The 20,659-nt window shown below is 48.7% G+C and overlaps 2 protein-coding genes across 2 annotated transcripts in view; one reads left to right on the top strand and one right to left on the bottom strand.

The window, feature by feature from the left end:
• The window catches only part of CAND2 (cullin associated and neddylation dissociated 2 (putative)), a 176,245-nt gene that overhangs the window by 31,807 nt on the left and 123,779 nt on the right, over nucleotides 1-20,659 (top strand). The gene's annotated exons all lie outside the window — the stretch shown is intronic.
• On the bottom strand, nucleotides 660-19,970 carry EFCAB12 (EF-hand calcium binding domain 12). Its single transcript, XM_057506453.1, has 9 exons — nucleotides 18,467-19,970; nucleotides 14,063-14,504; nucleotides 11,621-11,806; nucleotides 9,262-9,418; nucleotides 6,538-6,734; nucleotides 4,993-5,206; nucleotides 4,072-4,231; nucleotides 2,333-2,392; nucleotides 660-1,829 (listed from the first exon to the last, which is right to left on the bottom strand). The coding sequence occupies exons 1-9, from the start codon at nucleotides 18,520-18,522 to the stop codon at nucleotides 1,571-1,573; spliced, it is 1,731 nt and encodes a 576-aa protein (XP_057362436.1). The 5' UTR covers nucleotides 18,523-19,970; the 3' UTR covers nucleotides 660-1,570.

Here is a 20,659-nt window from a genome sequence, read left to right as displayed (position 1 = left end):
GCCACGTCCGAGAAGTAATATTGAAGAAAAAGGTGAGGGCTTCTTGTGTTTTCCTAGACAACAATATCTAGGAGTAGTGCCGAACATTTTTCATACCTGCCGTTGGGACTATGTAGAAAATGTTGAATTATTTCTAAGCTTCTAGGACCTGGTGGGAGGGGGCATCTACTTCTGCCAGAAGTTGAAGCAGCTCCTCCGGCTTTTGGAGTATTTCCGCCCGCGTTTCTACTGCCCCTAAGTGCACCTCTTAGTGGTCAGGAGGGAACAAAACCGATTTCCTGATAATTCCCTCACTTGTATTTACAGAGTAACTACCTAGCGATTAGATTATAACTGCTATCATTTATTATCTTTCCCAAAAATCGGAGAAACTTTCCCTGTTTTACATATGTGGAAAGCAAAGTTTGAAGATCTGACTCCAATATCCATATGTCTGATCATTAGGTTAAACTGCCTAGTTTTTAATTGTTGTTCTTGGTTTGTTTTGTTTAGCTTTTGTTGTTAAGATTATTGTGAAAAATTAGATTTCAAGAGAAAAAAAAATGCCCCTTAATTCCACAGCTCACAGTGCAGACGTCATCACTGATGTTGTTAGAGGTAGTTCCTGTGGGCCAGGTGGAGGCAGAAGCTAAACTGGATTGTGGTGTTAACTGCATGGCAAGTGGGAAGGGAAAAGAGAGTTGCCAGCTGCTCCTTGAGATTTCAGCTGTGACGGGAAGGGGAGTTTGAGGAGACCCAGGAAGTGAAATGTGAACTGTCTTGTCCGAGGTCACACAGCTGGCAAGCAGTGGGGTGAGACTGGAACCCCTTTGTGTCTGTGACTGTGCCACACCTCACAAGTCCTGCTTATCCTGCAGGCTGGGGGAAGTCAGATGGGATGTGGAGCATGGAAGCATTATGTTAATAATAATAGCAGGCCACATCCTGCATGTTGTGAAGGAAAAGGTCTTGACCCAGTCAGGTGGGTTATCAGGCAAAGGGCTCCTGAACAGACAACATGCCTCCAACTGCAAAAGACCCAGAAATTTGGAAGCAGTGACCCAAAGGACTCAGACCTTGGGGGATGAGGGACATGCTGCTACCTTATTTCACAGAGAAAGGCACAGGGCTACCCATGCTGGCTGGCTTCCCTATGGGCACTGAGTTCCCAGGACAAGTGGCTGGAGATGCCATACAGGCATCCCTGATAACATCCCAGGGAATGTGCCTGTGGTATTCCCTCAAGTGCAGCACCCCAGCTTTTAAAACACCCCTCTGGCCATAGCTCCTGAGCAAGAAACCCCATGAGCAGGATCACAGAAGGCATGAGAAAAAACTCCAACCTGGTTTATTTCAAAAGGGAGAGGTCAGGACAAGGGAACACACAGAAACTGCACAGCTTTCCTTGGACACATCCACCCTCCAAGACACTGGACACTTTTGCTTGAGAGAGAGCAGGCCCGGGACCATCCCACTGAAATGCTTTCTTTTGTCTGGCTCTTGGATATCCCCCTGGGTCTATGGCACTGGACTACTGGCTGCACTGACCCCTGGCCCAAGGATGGCTGGGTCCAATGACACCCAGGCCCCTCTAGTTGATGGAGAAGATGTTGGGGGCATCATAATAGGCACAGGTCATGTAGTTCATGTTCCTAACAGGCCACCAGTGGTTGGGGTGGTAGGTGGCTGCATAGGCATGGGACGGGGGTTGGACACAGCTGAAAAGTGCCAAGCTCCGGTCCCTGGCCACAGTGGGCAGGTAGAGCCTCAGCCTGTCCAGGAGGTGACCCGGCCAGAAGAAATTGGGATGGGTTCGCTGCGGACCGCTGGGCCTTTTTGCCTTCAGCTTCCTGAAAAAATGAGAACATGGGGAAGGTTGTGATGGTGGAACAGCTGGGGCTCCTTCTCAGTGGGGCAAACCAGCTATGACCAGAGAGGAGGTGGAGCATGCTGCTAAGCACGCCAGTGTCTTAGCCTTCACCACAGTTCCATGTGGCAGGTTCTGTTATCCTACCTTTCCAAGGAGGACCCAGAGGCTTCGAGAGGGTATGCCACTTCCCCAAGGCTATATATACAGTGAGCAAGACGCAGAGCACAGGCTCCACTCTTAATCTCTGCTTCTAAAACGCCAACTCTTAAGTGCCCATGTGTTCTTTATGGGCATTTTAATGGGCTGTTCAGAGTGCAGCCTCTGGAGCCAGCACAGCTGGGTTCAAATCCCCAAGCTCCTGGGTACTGAGACCCAAACACTGAGCTAGGAGCACGTGCAACACGCAGAGTCCCAGGGACCTCGGCCAAAGTGAGACTAGACCTCCCTCCTACCCACCCCAAGAATTCAGTGGGTGCTACAGACCTGGTGAATTCCTCAAACTCCTTAAAGTGTATTTTCTTGATTTTCTTTGATGTTCTCCTAGTGGATAAAAAAGAGGGGTATCTTGTCAGGAGAGGGGAAATCCAGGTTAAGAGGACCTCAGGGAGTAGGTCAGGGGTCGGGGGATGAGCCTATCTCTGAGTCCAAACCAGAGCCCTGAAGGCAGCCTTTCTTCCACCCAGGGGGGTGCCCTGCCCCTGCTCCCAGCCCCGCTTACTCCACTAGAACACACAGCAGGCTTGGGCACATGACCTTGCCGGCTGGGTGACTTTGGGTGAGTCACTTCCCCTTTTGGAGCCTTAGGTTTATCATTTCCCAGAAAGGAGAGCTCCTGGGTAGTTAGGAGAGATGCTCAGTAATCTGAGTCGTTTTGAGGCCCCTGACTCCCACTTCCCCCACCAGGGCCAAATACAGTTTGGGGACAAAGGCAGTGAAAATGAACTCCCCAAACCTTGGGCCTGGCAGACCTCGTGAATCAACCACAGAGCTCTTTCCCAGAAAGCCTGTATCTGACCTCAGACTCTTTCCCAACACAGTCTAAGTAGCAAGATGAAATCAATGTCCATTCCTTGCCCTAAGGGACCTTTTTATCCTTTATAGCAGTGACCTACCTAATCATGGACAAGAGTCCCTTTCTCAGGTTCCCACCCTCTTCTAGGTTTGTGGTTCGGGAATTGGTGCCTGCCACCTAGGGGCTGGAAGGCAGTCACTAAGTGATCAGAAAGGACCTGCCTGGCCAATGCTCAGCAATTCCCAAAGATAGTTGTGGACAGGCCTCATCTGCAGGCCTAGGCCCTTTCCCGCACTGAGAACATCCTGATAGGGCAGCTTAAAATAACAATAGTTATTGCCCCCAGTCTGCTAAGAAGTTTATGTGCATTGTCCATTTAGTCCTCACGGTATGCTGTAGGAGCCGTTAGGTCCTTTTTACAGAAGATGCTGAGGCTGAGAGAATGAGGTAACTTGTCCCTTTAACTCACGGCCTGTCTGATTTCCACTCGGCTCTGTTCTGCTCATCCTAGCCCAGCTGTTCTGGATATACGGCCCCCGTGGGCAGCTGGCAGTGATGGCGAGTGTGGGCAGCTCCTGGGCCCCTCCCCGCTCGTGGTATTCAGCTGTCCCCTCCTCCTCCCACACTGGCCCCATCCCTCCACAGGGACGCTGCTTGTTCTCCAGTCTGCAGTCACTGGAGGACTGCTGGCTTATAACCTGCCCATGGGCCACCTCCTTCCAGAGAAGAACAGTTTCTCAGAGAGGACTTGGGTTCATCTGAGGGTCAGGGACAGGCCTCAGTGCTGAGTTGTTCTTTCCTTTTAGGGGCTGCAAGCCTACCTCTTGCCAGAGAAGGCAGGGAAGAAAAGGAGCTGCCATCAGAGTCTTCTGCAGGGCCCCTGACACCCACCCGTAGCTTGAGAAAGGCCCCCCCAGTGTCTCTAGGAAGGCCCTCTTTTAATCTTTTCCTGAGAGCTCGAGATCAGGTAGGATATGTCTGGAGGGCAGCTGTGCAGGAGCGAGGCAAGAAGGCTGTGGCCCTGAGACAGGGGTGACAAGGGGGACTGGCCAATCCATCGTGAACGGCTGGGTGGACATGCTGGCTTAGGACACAGAAGGTGGCACAGCGTGACACCCCAAGTATGTGAGTGTCTCAGCACTGGCAGCTGAAGGGACAGGAGCAGAGCAGGAGGCAAAACGCAGGGGAGAAAGGTGGCCTGCCACTCAGCTTGTCAGTCTTCCTTGCCAGAGACTCGCTGAAGCCCTGAGACCTGAGCAGGGCCTGACTTGGACCGAAGATCTTCAGGTCTGAGTAGTAGCCTCCTGGCTGCCGGATCGGGCGCACCTGGTCCTTATGGAAAACGATCTTGTCTCCCGGGTACAGCAGGGCTGTGAGCAGGGAGAGAGAAACAGGGTCTGTCAGCTTGAGACCCCTCCTTGCCCTGAGCTTTTAGGGCAGAGGGAGACTGTTTTTTTTTTAAATCAAATCACATTTTTGTTTGGAAATATTTTTTCTTGTATACATTTTTAAACTTTTCATTTTCAAATGATGTAGATTCACAGCCAGTTGCAAAAATAGTGCAGAGGGTCCCTTAGCCCCACCCCCAGATCTCCCAATGGTGACATGGCACATAACTGTTGTACGATATTAGGAAATGGGGTTGGTACCGGGACCCTGTTTATAGCCAGGTCAGCGAAGGCCCCAAGGCCTGGGTGGTTAAGAGGTGTGGCCCCACACCCCGCTTTGCAGGGCTTGTCCTGGTCAGGAGTCCCAGGAGGAGGAGGGAAGGATTCACCCCAGACTTCATGAGGTTTACTGAGATCTAGTCGGTGGCAGCTTTATCTTTGTTTGGAATTAGCTTCACAGAGACTTTTGTTAAGAAGTGCAAAACATAAAAACCACTAGGCCAGGTCTCCATCTTCCTGCAACTATTGAGCCTAACTTGGTAACACATCCTTATCCTAAGAAGATAATACATGAATAGCTCGTGTTCTAGAAAAGCAATGGAAGGTTATACTCCTTCTTCCCAATGTCCCGACCACAGGCCACAGTGGCTTAGCTGGATGCATGTGAGCTGAGATGATGCCACCCTCACTCAGCTCCGGGCCCTCTTGGCATCTTCCTGAAGGCCGGCCACCGAGGCTCTTACCTTTCATGAGGACATCCTCTGTCAGCGGGAGGCCGTAGTACTCACAGAGCTTCCAGCACTGGAGGTAAGCCAGAAAGTTGTTCCTGCGGTACATGTTGACGACCTCCTTCATCTCCCCACTGATGGTGGACGGCAGGCAGTGCTCGTCGAAGTGTTTATTCCCGCTGCGCACCAGGCGGCACTGCTCCATGTACTGGATGGAGGGGATAGTGAGCTGCAGAGAAAACAGGGGCCGGCATGCTCTTCACTCTGTCCCTGTCCTCCTGCCAGGAAGGCAGACATACAGCCTCATCTGCCTCTCCCCAGGAGGGCCCCGTGAGGGGCAATGGCAAAGAATGCACCCCGGGACCAAGTTCAGGTTCTGAAGTCAGTGATGCAGGAGAAAAACCACACATGGTCAAGGTTACCCCTGAAGGGCACTTGGAAGGTCAATGCATGGGATTCTGTGTGCACAGCCCTGTACCTGGATATGCACACACGGTTGCATATGCCCACCTGGGTAAGCACAGATACCTAGAGGTGTCTTGCTGAAACATTACATTCCTGTGTTTGGCTACATGGGAGTTTAAAATGGGTGCCCCATCTGTGACTTTGAGGTGGAAGCCACATGTTAAGGAGAGCAGAGCAAGATGGAAGAGGCCTAGGGAGTGTGTGACCCCTTTTGGCCTTTTTATTTATTTACTTACAAGGAAAGAACAATCTCTCTTTTTAAAGCTTCTAACACTAGCAAAATACAGTGCAGTGGCCACATGTGGCCCACCACCCATTTTTACAAATAAAGTTTTATTGGAACACAGCTGCCACACTCATTTGTTTAGGTGTCTGCGGCAGCTCTTGTGCTGCAAAGGCAGAGCCGAGTACTTGGGACAAAGCCCAGAATATTTACTCTACTGCCTTTCATAGGAAAAGTCTGTCAATCCCTCTCTAATGTTTTGGGTTTTCTTGTCATAATCGAATCAGATCTTAGTAGCTATAGCACTTACCAGTACCTAACTGATTATGTATTCATATATATGTATGTGTGTTTGCATACACTGTTATATTAATATTGTAGGCCTCCCGGAATGGACTCCCTAGACCGGCAGCTTCCTGAGGACAGGGGCTGCTTGTCCCCTGCAGAATCTGGACAAGGGGCACATCTCAGGCTCCTGATACATATTTATTGAGTGAATGAATTCACACAATCAATTCTTCCTGCCTTCACTGGTCACGGATTCCTGGAGTGCCTACGGGGTGTCAGGCTTCGTGCCAGGCGCTTGGCTTCCAGCTGTGATAAAGCTGCAGCCCTGGGCTCAGGACGCAGAGTCATCATTAAAGCACAGGAGGAGGGGACCTCGATTCCTCCAGAAATGTTACCTCATTTCATCTTTACAGAAGCCTTGCAGGGACGGTATTGTTCTTATTATACAGGTGAGGGGGCGGGTGAGGGAACCCAGCAGTAAGACGCCTGCTCCCAGGAGTTCTGCCAGCTGGAGTGCGTGCAGGTGTGGATCTGAACCCAACCTGTCGGTCACCAAGCCCTGTACCCTCTCCCTGTGGGGGTACCTTGTGCTGCCGTTTCCTCTCCCGGTACCGCTTGCCCACATCTTCCATCTCCTCCAGGGTCATGGGCCGCGCCTCCATCTGCGTGTCCACCACGGGTACGGTCAGCAGGTCCATCTTGGGAGGCTGTGGGGCTAAACTCACCTTCTGATTCTTGGATGGACTTTGTGGGGAAGCTCTTTGCATGGCAGATCTATAATCTGGGGTTGGAGGGAAGAGACAAAGGAAGGAGGGACTGAGAGGGTGCCCAGCCAGGAGATCCATCAGGCAGTCAACCACAGTCACGGAGGAGGTGCTAGGCCGTCCCTCCTCTCACTTCCCACAAGTCCAGTCAGTGCCACCTGAGGTGAACCTCAAAGGTGTCCCTTCTCTCCATCTCTTGCTGTGGCCTCCTTAGAGCAAGGCCACCTTCTCCCTCACCTGCCTCACACAGCCCCGGCCTTCCTGTTGCCCTCTGTCATCTCCTGGCTTCCTGTTTCCACCAAACAGCAAATAGGACCTTAAAAAAATAAGCCAGGTCACCTCATTCCCCTGCTTAAAACTCTCTACCGGCTTCCCACAGCACTTAGACTAAACCCCAGAATCCTCTGCCTAGTCTATGAGGCCTGTAGGATCTGGCGTCAGCCACCTGTCCATCTGCTTGCCCTCCGTCACTCTACCCAGCTGTCCCCTGGGGACCTCCCCACCTCAGAGCCTTTGCCTTTGCTGTTCCATCTGCCTTGCATACCCTTCCCCAGACTGGCTCCTCATGGGCCACCCAGGTGTCAGCTCCAGGGGCTGCCTTTCAGAGAGGACTTCCCTGACCACCCTCTCTCCACTCAATCCTGTTGTCTTCAAAGCATTAATCACGACTGGACAGCATCTTGGTTAGCTCTTGCCATGGATGCTCCTGGGGAGGCAGGGGCACTGGGTCCTTCACTGCCATGGTCCCAGATCCTAGAAGTGTGCACAGCACATAGTAGGTGCTCAACAAAGATCTGATTGGGTGACATCATCCCATTGCACCTGCCCTGGCTCAGGCCTTTGTTGTTCCAGGCTGATGAAATCCTGGCCCTGCCACCTTCTAGTTTTGAAACTGTGAACAGGTGGCTCAGCCTCTCAGCCCCTCTGAGCTTCAACTTCTTCCTTGTAAAGTGTGAATAGTAACCCTGACCTCCAGGGACTGGAAGGCTAAACCGAGCTGCTGTTGCGGGTAAAGCTACCCACAGAGGGTGCTCCCCAATGCTACCATCTTCTCTCTTGTGAGATGGGTGCCCAGACTGTTGGCACTGCTGCCCTTTTAGGCAAAGCAAGAGATGCCCAAGTCCACTTACCCTACCCCCTGCCACTCTCAGGGAAAGAGAACTCAGTGTCAGTGCTGAGATAGCACTACTCAAGCAAATGCCTCCTCTTGGCTTCAAGTCTGTTTATTGGGAAACAACAGGTCCCAAATACCTTTGCTGTTTGCCAAATGACTCGCAGTCAACCCGCGGGGAAGGATGAGCTTTGGTATTTATAATGAAAATGCAAAAACAGCATGGGTAGGAAAGCACGCCCAACTCAAGCAACCCTGAGGATGTGCTGGACACAAAGGGAAAGGGGACTGTTACTGGGGGTGGTGACACATGCAGGTGACTGTGGGTGCACTCAGATTCCCTGGGGCTTGAGAGGGGCAGAAACCCTGCCTGGGGGTGATGGTGCCTCATTCCTGGCTTGTTGAACCTGGAGGTGGGAAATCTTGTTGCCCTGTGGTGCAGCTCAGAGGACTGAAGAATGGACTCTCTATGGAGCTGCCTGCTGCCTCCAAAAGAACCATAAGGAAGGACGCTGAGCACCCAGGCTCTTGGTGACTGGGAACTGCAGAAGCCCTGCCCCAACCACCTATTAAGGAACCCCTTCACTACTCCCCTAGGGCTCTTCTATGACCGCGGGGGACACAGGGGATGCACCCTCACCCCAAATGTGTCTGGAATTAAATTCCTGGGTGGGGAAAAAGCAAGATTTGTTTCATTTAAAAAAAGAAAGAGGAGGGTTCAGGAATGATGGGTTGTGGTCATGGGAGGGCTCTAATTTAATCTGTAGTTGTTAATTTCTTTCTTTTTTTTTTTTTTTATAACAACAGTAACCAGAAACTCTAAAGCAACACAATGCACCCTTGTGTTGTTGAGTAAATCCATAGCCAGAGCTATTGCTCATCCATTTCTGATTTGCCTCTGTGCTTCGTCTGGACAGACATAGCTCCACAAGCACATGAATTGGCAGATGGGACTTGAGCTATGCACAACCTATACAACTGTTCACAGCAGCCCTGCCAGGATCCCTTAAAGTAGAATACCAAAGTAGACTTCACAGTAGACTACACATGTGCTAATTCTGGTTTCTGAATTTTAGTTAATTTTTATCGATAAGGTTTGGATGATTAGTTAGAAGGCCTTGGACCCACATACAGATGCAAAGCCTGCTGTTTGGGTCAGTTCTCAGCCTAGTGGGTGGGCTTTGGTAGGTTGGAACCACCCTTTGAGAACCTTCTTTTAAGGACAAGGGCTAGGCCTCTTTCATCTTTGAACAGGCATGGTTGCTGGGCACTCAAAAGAATATGTACTCTCTCTGGGCCTGGGAATTCCAGAGGCTTGGCCCACGTACAGTCGGCCAAAGTTGGAGAACATCCCGAGGCAGTGAGCCAAGGCTCCAGCCGTGCCTGCTTGGGGGAAAGTGAATGGAGGGGTGGGGGTAAGGGTGGATACATACACTCCCTGGTGGTTGGCACGGTGCTTCTCTGCTGATCCAAAGACCACTGCTTGTAGCTGTCGGCCAGGATATCTGTGGTGATGGTGTTTTGCTTCCCCAGGGAGCTGAGATAGATCACAATATCCTCCAACTCCTGGTTTTTCAGAGGGACTCTGATCTGAGTAGAGAAGGGAGCCTTCAAGGCTGGCAGGTCCCAATCCAAGGCCTTGCAGGCCTGGCCCCACCTCCCCTTCTGGTTTCATCTGCAGCCATGCCCAACTCACACCCGAGATTCCAGCCACAAGAGCTCAGAGCCGTATCCCGGGCCTGTACTTTCTTTTTTTTTTTTTTTTTTTTTTATTGAAGGGTAGTTGACAACAGCATTGCATTACATTAGTTTCAGGTGTACAACACAGTGACTCAACATTTATATACATGATATTTCTAGGTACCAGGTATCACCATACCAAGTTGTTACAATATTTTGACTATATTCCTTATGCTATACATTTCATCCCGGTTACTTATTTATTTTACAATTGGAAGTGTGTTTATATATATATATATATATATATATATATACACATACACATATATATATTGTGAGGGCATCTCTCATATTTATTGATCAAATAGTTGTTAACCACAATAAATTTCTGTATAGGGGGGTCAATACTCAATGCACAATCATTAATCCACCCCAAGCCTAATTTTCGTCAGTCTCCAATCTTCTGATGCATAACGAACAAATTCTTACATGGAGTACAAATTCTTACATAGTGAATAAGTTACATGGTGAACAGTGCAAGGGCAGTCATCACAGAAGCTTTCGCCGGGCCTGTACTTTCTTATTCTTACCTTTTGCCTTTACTCAGATGTTTCCCCATCTCTGCCTGGCAAACTCCTATCGCTCCCGCAAAACGCAGTTCGGATATGCCACCATCTGTGCAGTCTGTCACTTCTACCTTTGGCCTCCCACCCCATTCCATACCATTCTCTATGACCAGCTTTCCCCTGCTGGATTTAAGAAGGATTTCACATGTCTATCAGCCTTGACTAAGCCTCCCTTAGCCGCAGTATTTAAAGTAAGATTAGAAACATGATACATGTTAGCAACTTTGGAGGAGTATAATGCTTGTCAGCAATATCAAATATTCAAGAAGAAAAGTTTTAAAGGAAAGATAATTTTGTTCCTAGCTTCTTTAGGCTGCAGTCATTGTTCACTGAGCTTTCCTTAAAGATCAGAACTCTCCTGGTACTAAGGGATTTAATGTTTTGTCTTTTGGGTTATAATGATTAAAGACCCTTTATCTTTTTGTTGTTTTTAATGCTTTGATAACATTGTTCTGATAATTACATGCATAAAATGATTGTATGAAAACTGGTGATGATTTAAAACCACAAAAGATGTAGCAGTCAGCTTCCTAAAGGTATCTTATATTCAAAGTAGGTGAAAGTTTAATTCATCCAGACCAGTGGTCAGCAAACTTTTACTACAAGTGGCCAGACAGTAAATATTTCAGGCTCTATGAGCCATGTGGTCTCTGTCATAACTACTCAATTCTGCCCTAATAGCATGAAAGCATCCATAACAATACATAGAGCAATGAGTGTGGCTGTGTTCCAATAAAACTTTATTAACAAAAACAGGAGGCAGGCTGGATTTGACTCATGGGCCATAGCTAGCACACTCCTGCCAGACCAATAGAACTTTCTGTGTCGATGGAAATGCTCTCCATCTGAGCAATCCAATAGAGGACCTGCTCACCACATGTAACTGTAGAGCATTCGAAATGTGGCTGATGTCACTGAGGAACTGGATTTTTTATTTTATTTATTTATAATTAAGTTTCTGAATAGCCAGTGAGAGTGTGGTCCATGGAACCAGTACCATGGATATCACTGGGAGCTTGTTAGAATGCAGCATCTTGGGCCTTGCACAGAGGTACTGAGTCAGAAACAGCATGTTAACAAGACCTCTATGTGATGTGATTCATATGCCCATGACAGCTGGAGAAGCTCTAGAAGGTTCTAGAGACAGGACTGAAGGCCCAGCAATCTCTGTGCTCAGCTCTGTGGTCTAATGGGCAAGACAGTGATTCTCCAGGTAGCTGGCTAATGATGGGGTACAGATTTAAAGCCTTTCTCCTCAGGTAGGGCCTTTCAAGTTCAGACCCATGCAAGGGTGGTTTTAGGCGTCTTATGCGGGCATAGTTAAGCCACATTGTCCAATTTGTTCTTACAAGTAATAAGGCTGATAGTTTGAGCTCCTTGCATCTACTTGTCAGTTGGTCTGGGACCTGGGTTGGGGACCGCTGTGGGGCGTGCATGGACCCCTCCCCACTCAGGCCAGCCCAGAAGGAGCATGGGATGCACTTACCGACTTCAGAGCCACAATGAACTCCTCCCTGGAGATGCTCTGGTTCTTGTCCTGGGTCACCTTGCTAAATATCTCCAGGATCTTGATCTTGTGGCCACGCAGGTAGGAATACAAGGCCAGCAGGGCGGAGGGCTTGGGCAGTTGGAGCTGGGGCACCGCCCGACAGAAGGGTAGGCAGCATTTCTTCTGAAAGAGGCAAGAGAGTGGGGCACAGGGGAGAGTTCAGTGGTTACAGGCTGATGGAACGTGATCCCCCAGGTGAGAAACAAAAGGGAGAGAGAGACTGAGCACCTCAGACAGACAGGAGGAAGGAACGCAAAGAGCCTTGGATTCAGGGCATCTGCATTCTGCCCCAGAACACCCAAGAGACCACGTCTCTGGGCCCCCATTTTCCCCTTGGAAACGAGGTTGGACAATATGAAGAACTAAAATTTCCTTCTTACCCACATCTTTCCTGTCAGACCAGTATTATAATCCCACTGGACTCTCAGTATGCGAAATACATGCACCTGCCTGGGGCCGGCTGGGGCTCCTTGCTCCTCCTGTCTCCTAGCCTTCGCTCTGGTGGGGCCTCCTGCCTCAGACCCTTTTCTTCTTTCTCTACCTGTCCAAACTTACCCCTCTAATTCCACGTGAATGGAAATATTTCAGAGTTAATACTCCCTCACCTTGGCGCAGCACATGACAGTTTGCAACGGGCCTTCCTGTTCCCTGGTTTATAGTTGCTTTGTGCTCCTGGAGTGTTTGGGACTCACCTCTATTAATGGCCTGTAGCAAACTGTAGACTCATTAATCTGATGTGTTTCCATCCCTCACTAATGTGGCCACCTTGAGGGCAAGACCATGTCTTATTAAGCTATGTATTGTCCATCCCTGTACTGAACAAAGCCCCCTGCCCTAGGCAGGCAGGCACTAATTAGTGGCCGTATGAATAAATTATCCTGTGAATTAGGTATTAGGTATTACTTTCCCCTTTTACAGATAAGGAAATAGATTCAGAGAGGTGAAATGACTTGCCCAGGGTCACACTGCAGGTAAGCAATAGAGTTCAGTTTTAACCCACGTCCAATGCTTATTCACAGATACTGTGTTCTTTCAGGAAAGGGTGTTTAAGACTCATGGAATTTGGGTTTTGACTAAGATCACATCAAAGACTGACTCAGAAGTTTTGGGACATATCCAGTGACATGGGTGAGGCTGCAATAATAATGAAAATGGCAGGTATTTATTGAGTGCTCACTATGTGCCTGGCACTGTCCTAGGCACCTTATATAAATCAATCCATTTAGATGTCACAGCACTTCTAGGAATTAGGTGTAATGGTTATCCCTATTAAATAGATGAGGAAACTGAGACCAAGATCATACAGCTAGGAAGCAGCAGAGCTGGTTTAAACACAAGTTATCTGACCTCTTATCCAGGTTTCTCCCAAACAGGGAGAAATTTCAAGTGTTTGTATTGCAAGGAAATGTCACAAAGAGGCAAACATCTGGAAGGAGAAGACTTTGGTACTGACCACCATTTACTATCCCTGTGGGTTTGGACAATCTATTGGTCTCACTGAGCTTCTATTTAAATATTTATAAAATGGAGAACCTTTTTCTTCCAACCTCACAATTGTGATCCCGACAATAGCTCTGTGAGCACGTGCTTGGCACATAAAGGTCCTCATGTGTCACTGAACAAATGAATAAAATGAACAAAAGTAAACATGTCAGTGAACAAATGAACAAACAGTATTTTTAAATGCCCCGTAGATGGGCTGCAGGAATTATCCCTCTGAGGGTGGCTTTAAAATGGAGCCACAAATTCACCAACTCTCTTCCCTTTTGGGGTGGAGCCTAATTCCCTCCCCTTGAATGTGGACAGTACTTAATGACTTGCTTCTGACAAATTGAAGATGGTGGAAGAGAGAACATGAATCTTCTGAAATGGAGCCCTCCTGAGATGAGGCCATAAAAGGCGCTGCAGCCTCGTCCTTGCTCTCTCTCGGGCTGTTCGCCCTGGGGGAAGCTGGCTGCCATGCGGCAGAGACACGCGGCAGCCCTGTGTAGACATCCATGTGGCCAGGAACTGAGGCCTCCTGCCAACAGCCATGTGAGTGGGCCAGCTTGGAAATGGATCCTCCTGCCCCAGGCAAGCCTTCAGATGTCTGTGGCCCAGGCCAACTCTTGATGACAGACTGAGCCAGAGACACCCAGCTAAGCTCCTCCCGGATTCCTGACTCTCAAAAACAGTGAGATGATAAATCTTTGTTGATTTAAGGGACTTTGGGGTATTTGTTATGCAGCAGTTAATAATCAGTACACCTCCCTTTCAGGACTGCTTGTTCTTCTGTGAAATGGCGCAAATAATCCCCACTCCCAATGAGGGAATGACATGACAGCATGCTCCAAACACCCTCCTGTCTTCATCTGGACTGAGAAGTCCCCTGCTGCTCACCTTGGTGGCTCTGGTAGTAATCTGCTGGGCCCTCAACTGGGGCTCCTGCTCTTTGTGGATCACCTGTAAGACCTTGGCCTCTGAAGGCGTGAGGCAGGGCTTGTGCTGCAGCCACCTCTCTGGGTTACCAAATGATTCCAGGTCCTGCCGAAGCTTCAACCTCCGGCTCAGCCAGGTCCTCGTGTCCTCCAACTGCCCTTGGATGTCCCCAGCTTCCAGGACTCTGAAGGTGGGGGTGGGCTGTGGGGGACTCTGGGGCTGGGGCATGGGATTGATGGGCACTGGGTCTCCTTTTTGTGGCAAGATAATGATCCGCCGGCGGCTTTGAGGCAGCTGGAAGCCCTCCTGCTTGAACTGCTTGAAGCAGTGAGCAATAACCAGTTGAGGATCGAAGACGGGGTCCTTGCTGGCATTTTCATCATCAGCCAGGGTCTCAGACTGGCAGAGCCCTTGGAGGAAGAGGGGTAAAAGGTGAGTTCCTTTCAGGAAGAGGGATAAAGGAGTTGTATATACAATATAAGCCTCTCTCTGCTGTACTTTTCATCCCTGTTGAAGCACTGGAATTATTTTATAATTGGACATTTGTCCTTCTGCATCCCCTTCACCTATTTCACCCATCCCCACCCCATGGCAACCACCAGCTTGTTCTCTGCGTTTATGAGTCTATTTCTGTTATGTTTCGTCGGTTGGTTTTTCAGATTCCATATATATGTGAAATCGTAGAGCTTTTGTCTTTCTCTGTCTGACGTATTTCACGTAGCATAGGGACATCGGCTCTCTTGTTCTCTGCTGGAGCCCCAGCACCTCCACAGTGTCAACATGTAGAGGGAGCTCAGCAATTATTTGGTGAATGACAAGTAGGCAAACCTAAAAGGTTGGCTCGGTGATTATACCCATTTTATAGATAAGGACACTAAGGCCCAGAAAGACACAAGATCACATAGCTGATTAGTGGCAGAGCTGGAATGTGAACTTCGGTTTACCCGGCCCCAGGGCTCAGCTCTTAGGCATTACTTGATATTTCTACAGGCTGTCATCGAATCCTGCTGAATCTTAATTCTTTCATGTCTAAAATGATATAAATGCTGCTCTAGCTACCTCCTGAAACCGTTAGGAAGATAAATAAATGACAGATATGGGAGTGTTCTAAAACTCAGAAGGAATATAACATTATTATTAAAAATATTGTCACCATCCCTTCCTAACCCTACCCCCTCTTCAACCCCTTCCATTGCTTCAACTGTTCCAGGATAAAGTTCAGTCTCCTTAACCTGGCCCCGCCTGACCCATCCTGCAGGCCTCTCTAGTGGGCTCCATCTGTTCCTTCTTCCTCATCTTGAATTTGTACCCAACTGAGCTGACAGTGGTTCCTTGGTGACCCGGCCTGCCCCCCACAAACCATGCTCTTTCCTTTCTCTCTGGATTGCCCTTCTCTCTCCCCTGCTTCATGTGATTATTCCTTCCTGATCCTTTGAGACTCAGCTCAGGCATCACCATGCCCTTCCCAGCCTCTCCCTCATGGCTCCTCTCGGTCCCCATAACCCCCATGCTGAGTCCCATCATAGCATTTACCATATTTTTCTGGATGAAGATGCTTTCTGAGTCTTTCTTGCCCAGTAGCCTTTGAGTTGCGCAACGGCAAGGGCTGTGTCTCAATTCCTGTGAATCCCTGGTGCCCAGCCTGGCACAAAGCGAACATTCAGTCATTTATTATTATTAGGTCTCTTTGCGATGCCTATGTGTTCCTTTGGTAGCCAGAAAATAAAGTATGCATCAGAGTGGACAGAAGTGAGCACTTCTCTACAACCCATTTATCATTCCTTTAAGGTGCTGGGTACGACTGAGAATTCATTGAAGCGGTGTTTACCAGGGATGGCCCATGGCCAGATGCAGATCCAGACAAGGCTGGGTGCCAGTCCGCAGTGCCCCGGCACAGAGTAAGGTTGGGTAACGAGGGGTGGGGTGTGTGTGTGGGGTAATGCTCTCAGTCAGGGGAGAAATGCTGATGGTGCGACCCAGGAGGCCATCACAGAGTGGAGGCACCGACATGCGCCTTCATGAATGTCAGGATTCAAGGGGTAGGGGGGCCTGCATGGGTAAAGTTTGGGGTGGGGTTTGGGGACTTTAGGGTCACTAAATAGTTCCATAAATTAGAAGCACATTTTATGTGAAAGAGGAGGTCAAAGGGTAGTAAGGTCGATGTCATCTCAAATGCCATGTTCAGGGGCTTAAACTTTACCCTGCAGACCAGGAGACACATTCAAAATGTGCTCCTCACTGGCCTTGCCACTTGCATTTGTGGCTCCCTTGATCCCAAATCTGTGATCTCTTAGAAGAGTCACTCCACCCTTGTGGCCCCACTGAATGTTTTCTCATCGCTCTTGGGAAACACACCCCTTCCATGGTGGCCACAAAGCTGCCTGAGGAGCCCTGCTCCTCTCTCCTCCCTCATCTCCTCCGCCTTGCTCACTCTGCTCCAGCTGCACTGGCCACCTAGCTCTGTCCTGGCTCTTTGTTTTGGCATCTTCTGTGCCCTCTGAAGGGCATGGGTTCCTCAAGCTTTCCCCCTGGCTAAGTCCTTCTCATCATACAGTTCTCAGCCCATGTGTCACCCCCTCAGAGTCACCCCCAACTCCCCTCTTGAAGGTCTTGTGGCCACCACACCATAGAGCTTGTTTTCCAGTGATCTTAGAGGGCTTGAGTCCATTGATAGGAAAGTGAGGTGGGCTTTTATAATAAAAGAGGTCTCTATGCAGTTGTGGGTACAGACTGTAAAAATGCTCCAGAGGGTTTTCTGAAGAAAGCTCTCTGAGGTCGGCTAGTCCCGTTGCCTACCCAGGTCAGGGAATTCTTTCTTTCTGCAATGCCTCTGGCTGATTTTGCTTCTGTTTGTTTAACTCCTGTGACAGGAACTTCTCCACTTAGCAGGACTACTCTGGCTGCTAGAAAAGACTTTCGTATGTTGACCCAGAATTTGGTTCCCTGGAATTTCTACCCCTTAGTTCTAGGCCTCCCCACTGATACCCTAGGAAACACATTTGTTCCCTCTTTTCTGGGACAGCCCTTCAGGTGTCTGGAGACAATTCAGCTCTTTCTTGAAATGTTTTCTTTAGGCTGAATTCAAATCTCTCCCTAAATTCCATCCTACCTCTCTTGGCCATTTATTCTTTGGTCTCTTACTTCCTGCCCAACCCTTGAGAGCTGATGCCTTCCAGGCTTACACGAGGGCTCTCTCCTTTTTTTTACAATATCCTCCACTCTCATGATTCCGTGGCCTCTATATGCTGAGGACATCCACACAAATATTTATAAATTGGAATTAGCTGTGACTTTCTCCATACAGTTGCTCCTAAAGCATCTCCACTTGGATGGCCAACAAGGATATCAAACTCTGCGAACCCAGACAGAACCTGTCCCCGTGTCCCTGACCCCACCTAATCTGGTCCTCCCAGTAGGATTCTTGTCTCTCTGAAAGACACTTCCATTTACCTGGGCACCCTAGCTACCAACTGAGCATCATCTTTGATTGCTCTTTCCATAAGCCAATCCAATCAGCTCCCCAAACACTTTAGTAACCTCTGACCTGACTTCTCCCATTATTTGTGGTCTGGGCATTTGGATCAGCCCCAGATCTCATCACCCCACTCCCAACATTCTGAGCCAGCCAATTCAATCTCTGGATTTGCTAACACTCCCAATCCAGTCCCGTCATTCCCAGTGGCTTTCCCCTCTTCTGGCTCCTAAGATCTTTCATGATCTTGTCCCTTCTGCTCTCTTTTGTCTCTCATCTCCACTGACACTCAAACTTTCTTGAAGGTACCACATCTCTGGGCCTCTATGCATGCTGTTCCCTGGGCCTGGAATGCTTTTCCTCCCCTTTTGGTTTGGAGAACTACTTGTATCCTTAATTTAAGCCCTGGTGTAAAGATCTCTTCCAGAACCTTGGAACTGTTCCTCCCCATCCTCTACTCTTAGCAGACCTCTTACTCCTGGCATTCACCCTTTCTTCTCTGATTATCCATTTTTCTGTCCTTCACCTCTGAAGTTGCAGCCCTTTCCCACAGAGGGCTATCGCCAACAGTTGGAGGAGTGACGGTCTCCTCCATTCCTCTTCTCCAGTAGCAAGTACATTAATGCCTGGCAGAGAAATGCGGCAAGCGGGGTGCCTGGACACCTTTCACTGCACAGGCCTCCGGTTCTAAGCCAAGGCAACACGGCCCGTTCTTCCAGTCTGGGCATGGAAATCTGAGAAATGTGCATGACCTGCCCCCAACTCCCTGGCAACCCCTCGCCCAGAGTGGGGACGGCACAATGATATATTCACACCGTCCTTGCCCTCACCCCACTGCACTCGTCCATGTAGGATTGAGGGTTTCCCGGAGGCGGGGCTGCTTCCCTGAAGCTTACCAAGCAGCAGTGGTTAAGAACACAGCCTGGTACGTTTCATAGAAATCGTCCATAGTCGCGGCGCTGCCAACAGGTGTGAAGATTGAGTGAATGTGTGTGTGTCCGTATGTGTTTGCTTGAGCGGGGGCTGGTGTATAAAAAATGAGTAATTCCAAAGTTTGCGAGAGTCGCGCTACTCTGAGCTTGGAAGCGGCTGTTGCCAGGACTACGGACGCCCGGCGCCCATTGGCTGAGCGCTGTCACGCACGGAGCCCAGCGCCACACATCCGGCTCCTTTTGACGGATCTGGGAGGGGCCGAAACGCAGTTCCGGGCTCGGCAAAAGACAGGATTCCGTTTTCCTTTCTCTGTATTTCGCGTTGTTGACACACGATGTTACATTAGTTTTCGCGTGCCCGACATAGTGATTGAACATTTATATACATTAGGAAGTGATCACCTGGATAAATCTAGTAATTGTCTGTCACCATACAAAGTTGTTACAATATTAATTACATTCCCTATGTTGTACATTGCATCCCGTCTTAATTATTTTATATCCGGAACTTTGTACCTTTTAATTTTTTATTCCCTTCTCCTATTTCACTATCCCTCCATCCCTCCTCTTGGCTGGCAACTAACTACCAGATTGTTCTCTGTATCTTTAGTCTGTTTCTGTAGTTTGGCCCAGTGGCCCCTGAATCTGGAGTAGTGAATCCCTGCTTTCCTGTAAACCTTAGGATCTTCAGGAGGTTTCCACATCTTAGTCTGTGTTCTCATGCTCAAAACAGGCCCTGCCTTTCAGTCAGGTCATAGGAACCCAAGCAAGTCATGGCCAAACAGAGGCAGTATTTCAGTATGCTTTGCCCCCTTATGCCAGAGCGCCATGCTTTGGGATTATAGAACCTAAGAACAGGGATTTTAATAAAAACTTGAAATGTGCATTAATTGGTGAATAAACAAAGCGTGGAATAACAACAAAATATCAGTCATAAAAAAGAATGAAGAAGTGCTGACACATGCTACAATATAGATGAACCCCAAAACATCATGCTACGTGAAAGAAGCCAGACACAAAAGGCCATATGTTATATAGTTCTGTTTACAAGAAATGCCCAGAATGGGCAAACCTATAGACACAGAAAGTAAATTGTTTGCCAGAAGCTAGAGAGGGATGGAAGGACACTGGGTTTGACTACTACCAGGTACAGCATTTCTTTTTGGAGTGATGGAGATGTCCTGGAATTGTTGATGATGGTTGCACATTTTAAATCTACTAAAAACCAGGAAATCGTACACTATAAAAATGGCTCTATGATGTATTTTGTTATAGGAATTTTGCCTCAATAAAAGTTTTATAAATAAACAAGAAGTTAAATAAAAAAAACAAACACTTGAGTCTTAACTCTGCGTAAGGCACCCCCTTTGCTGAAATGGATTATCTTTGCGACCCTCTCAACAACCTGAGGTAGTCCCTCAGACCATCCCTACAGGTCACATTAACATAGCACTTTTAAAGTCAGGTTCCATTTAAGCAACTACATGCAGGAACGTAATCATAATAACCACGTGAGGCAGGCACCACTTCCACATTTTAAAGAGCTGAGAAAATAGGGACAGAGGTCAGGCAACCTCACTTGTGGCAAAGGGGAAAAGCCAGGCCCAGCTGTGGCCTGAGTGCCTCTGCTGCAAAGCTCCACGCAGACGGGGATGTGACAGCAGACCCTGCCTCCCAGCCCTGCCTGATGCCCCAGCCTTGATGAGCTGGCCCCACCCTCTGACCCCAGCTGTGGCCCAGGGTTTCAGAGAACCCTCTACATTCTTAGCTGCAGTATCTGGGCATCCTGTCCCTATGCCTTACCCCTGCTGCTTCCTTCCATTATTGTGGTTCCATGATGTTGCTGTTCTCTCTTCCTGTGAGCACCTTTTCACCCTTGTGTCTGTCCCCAGCGCAGAGCTTTGCACTTACAGAACGACTGTTAAATAAATATTAAAAATGTGAGGGGAAGTCAGGCAGTGTAGGTCTGCTTTGGGGTGTGTGTGTGGCCAGTGTTCCTGTTCTCTGGTCAGAATCCATCCCTCTCTAAAAACTGAAACTTGCTCACTCAAGTGGAAACAACCAACTAGCCCGGGAGCAGACTGTCTTAATTCTGTTTGCATTCCACCTTACCACAAAATTCATTTGTTTTTAATTTATTCAATTTAATCTTCA

The sequence above is a fragment of the Manis pentadactyla genome, chromosome 1 (assembly GCF_030020395.1).
Source record: "Manis pentadactyla isolate mManPen7 chromosome 1, mManPen7.hap1, whole genome shotgun sequence".
NCBI lineage: Eukaryota > Metazoa > Chordata > Mammalia > Pholidota > Manidae > Manis > Manis pentadactyla.
The sequence above is the reverse complement of the archived record's forward strand: the minus strand, read 5'-3'. Positions and strand labels throughout refer to the sequence as shown.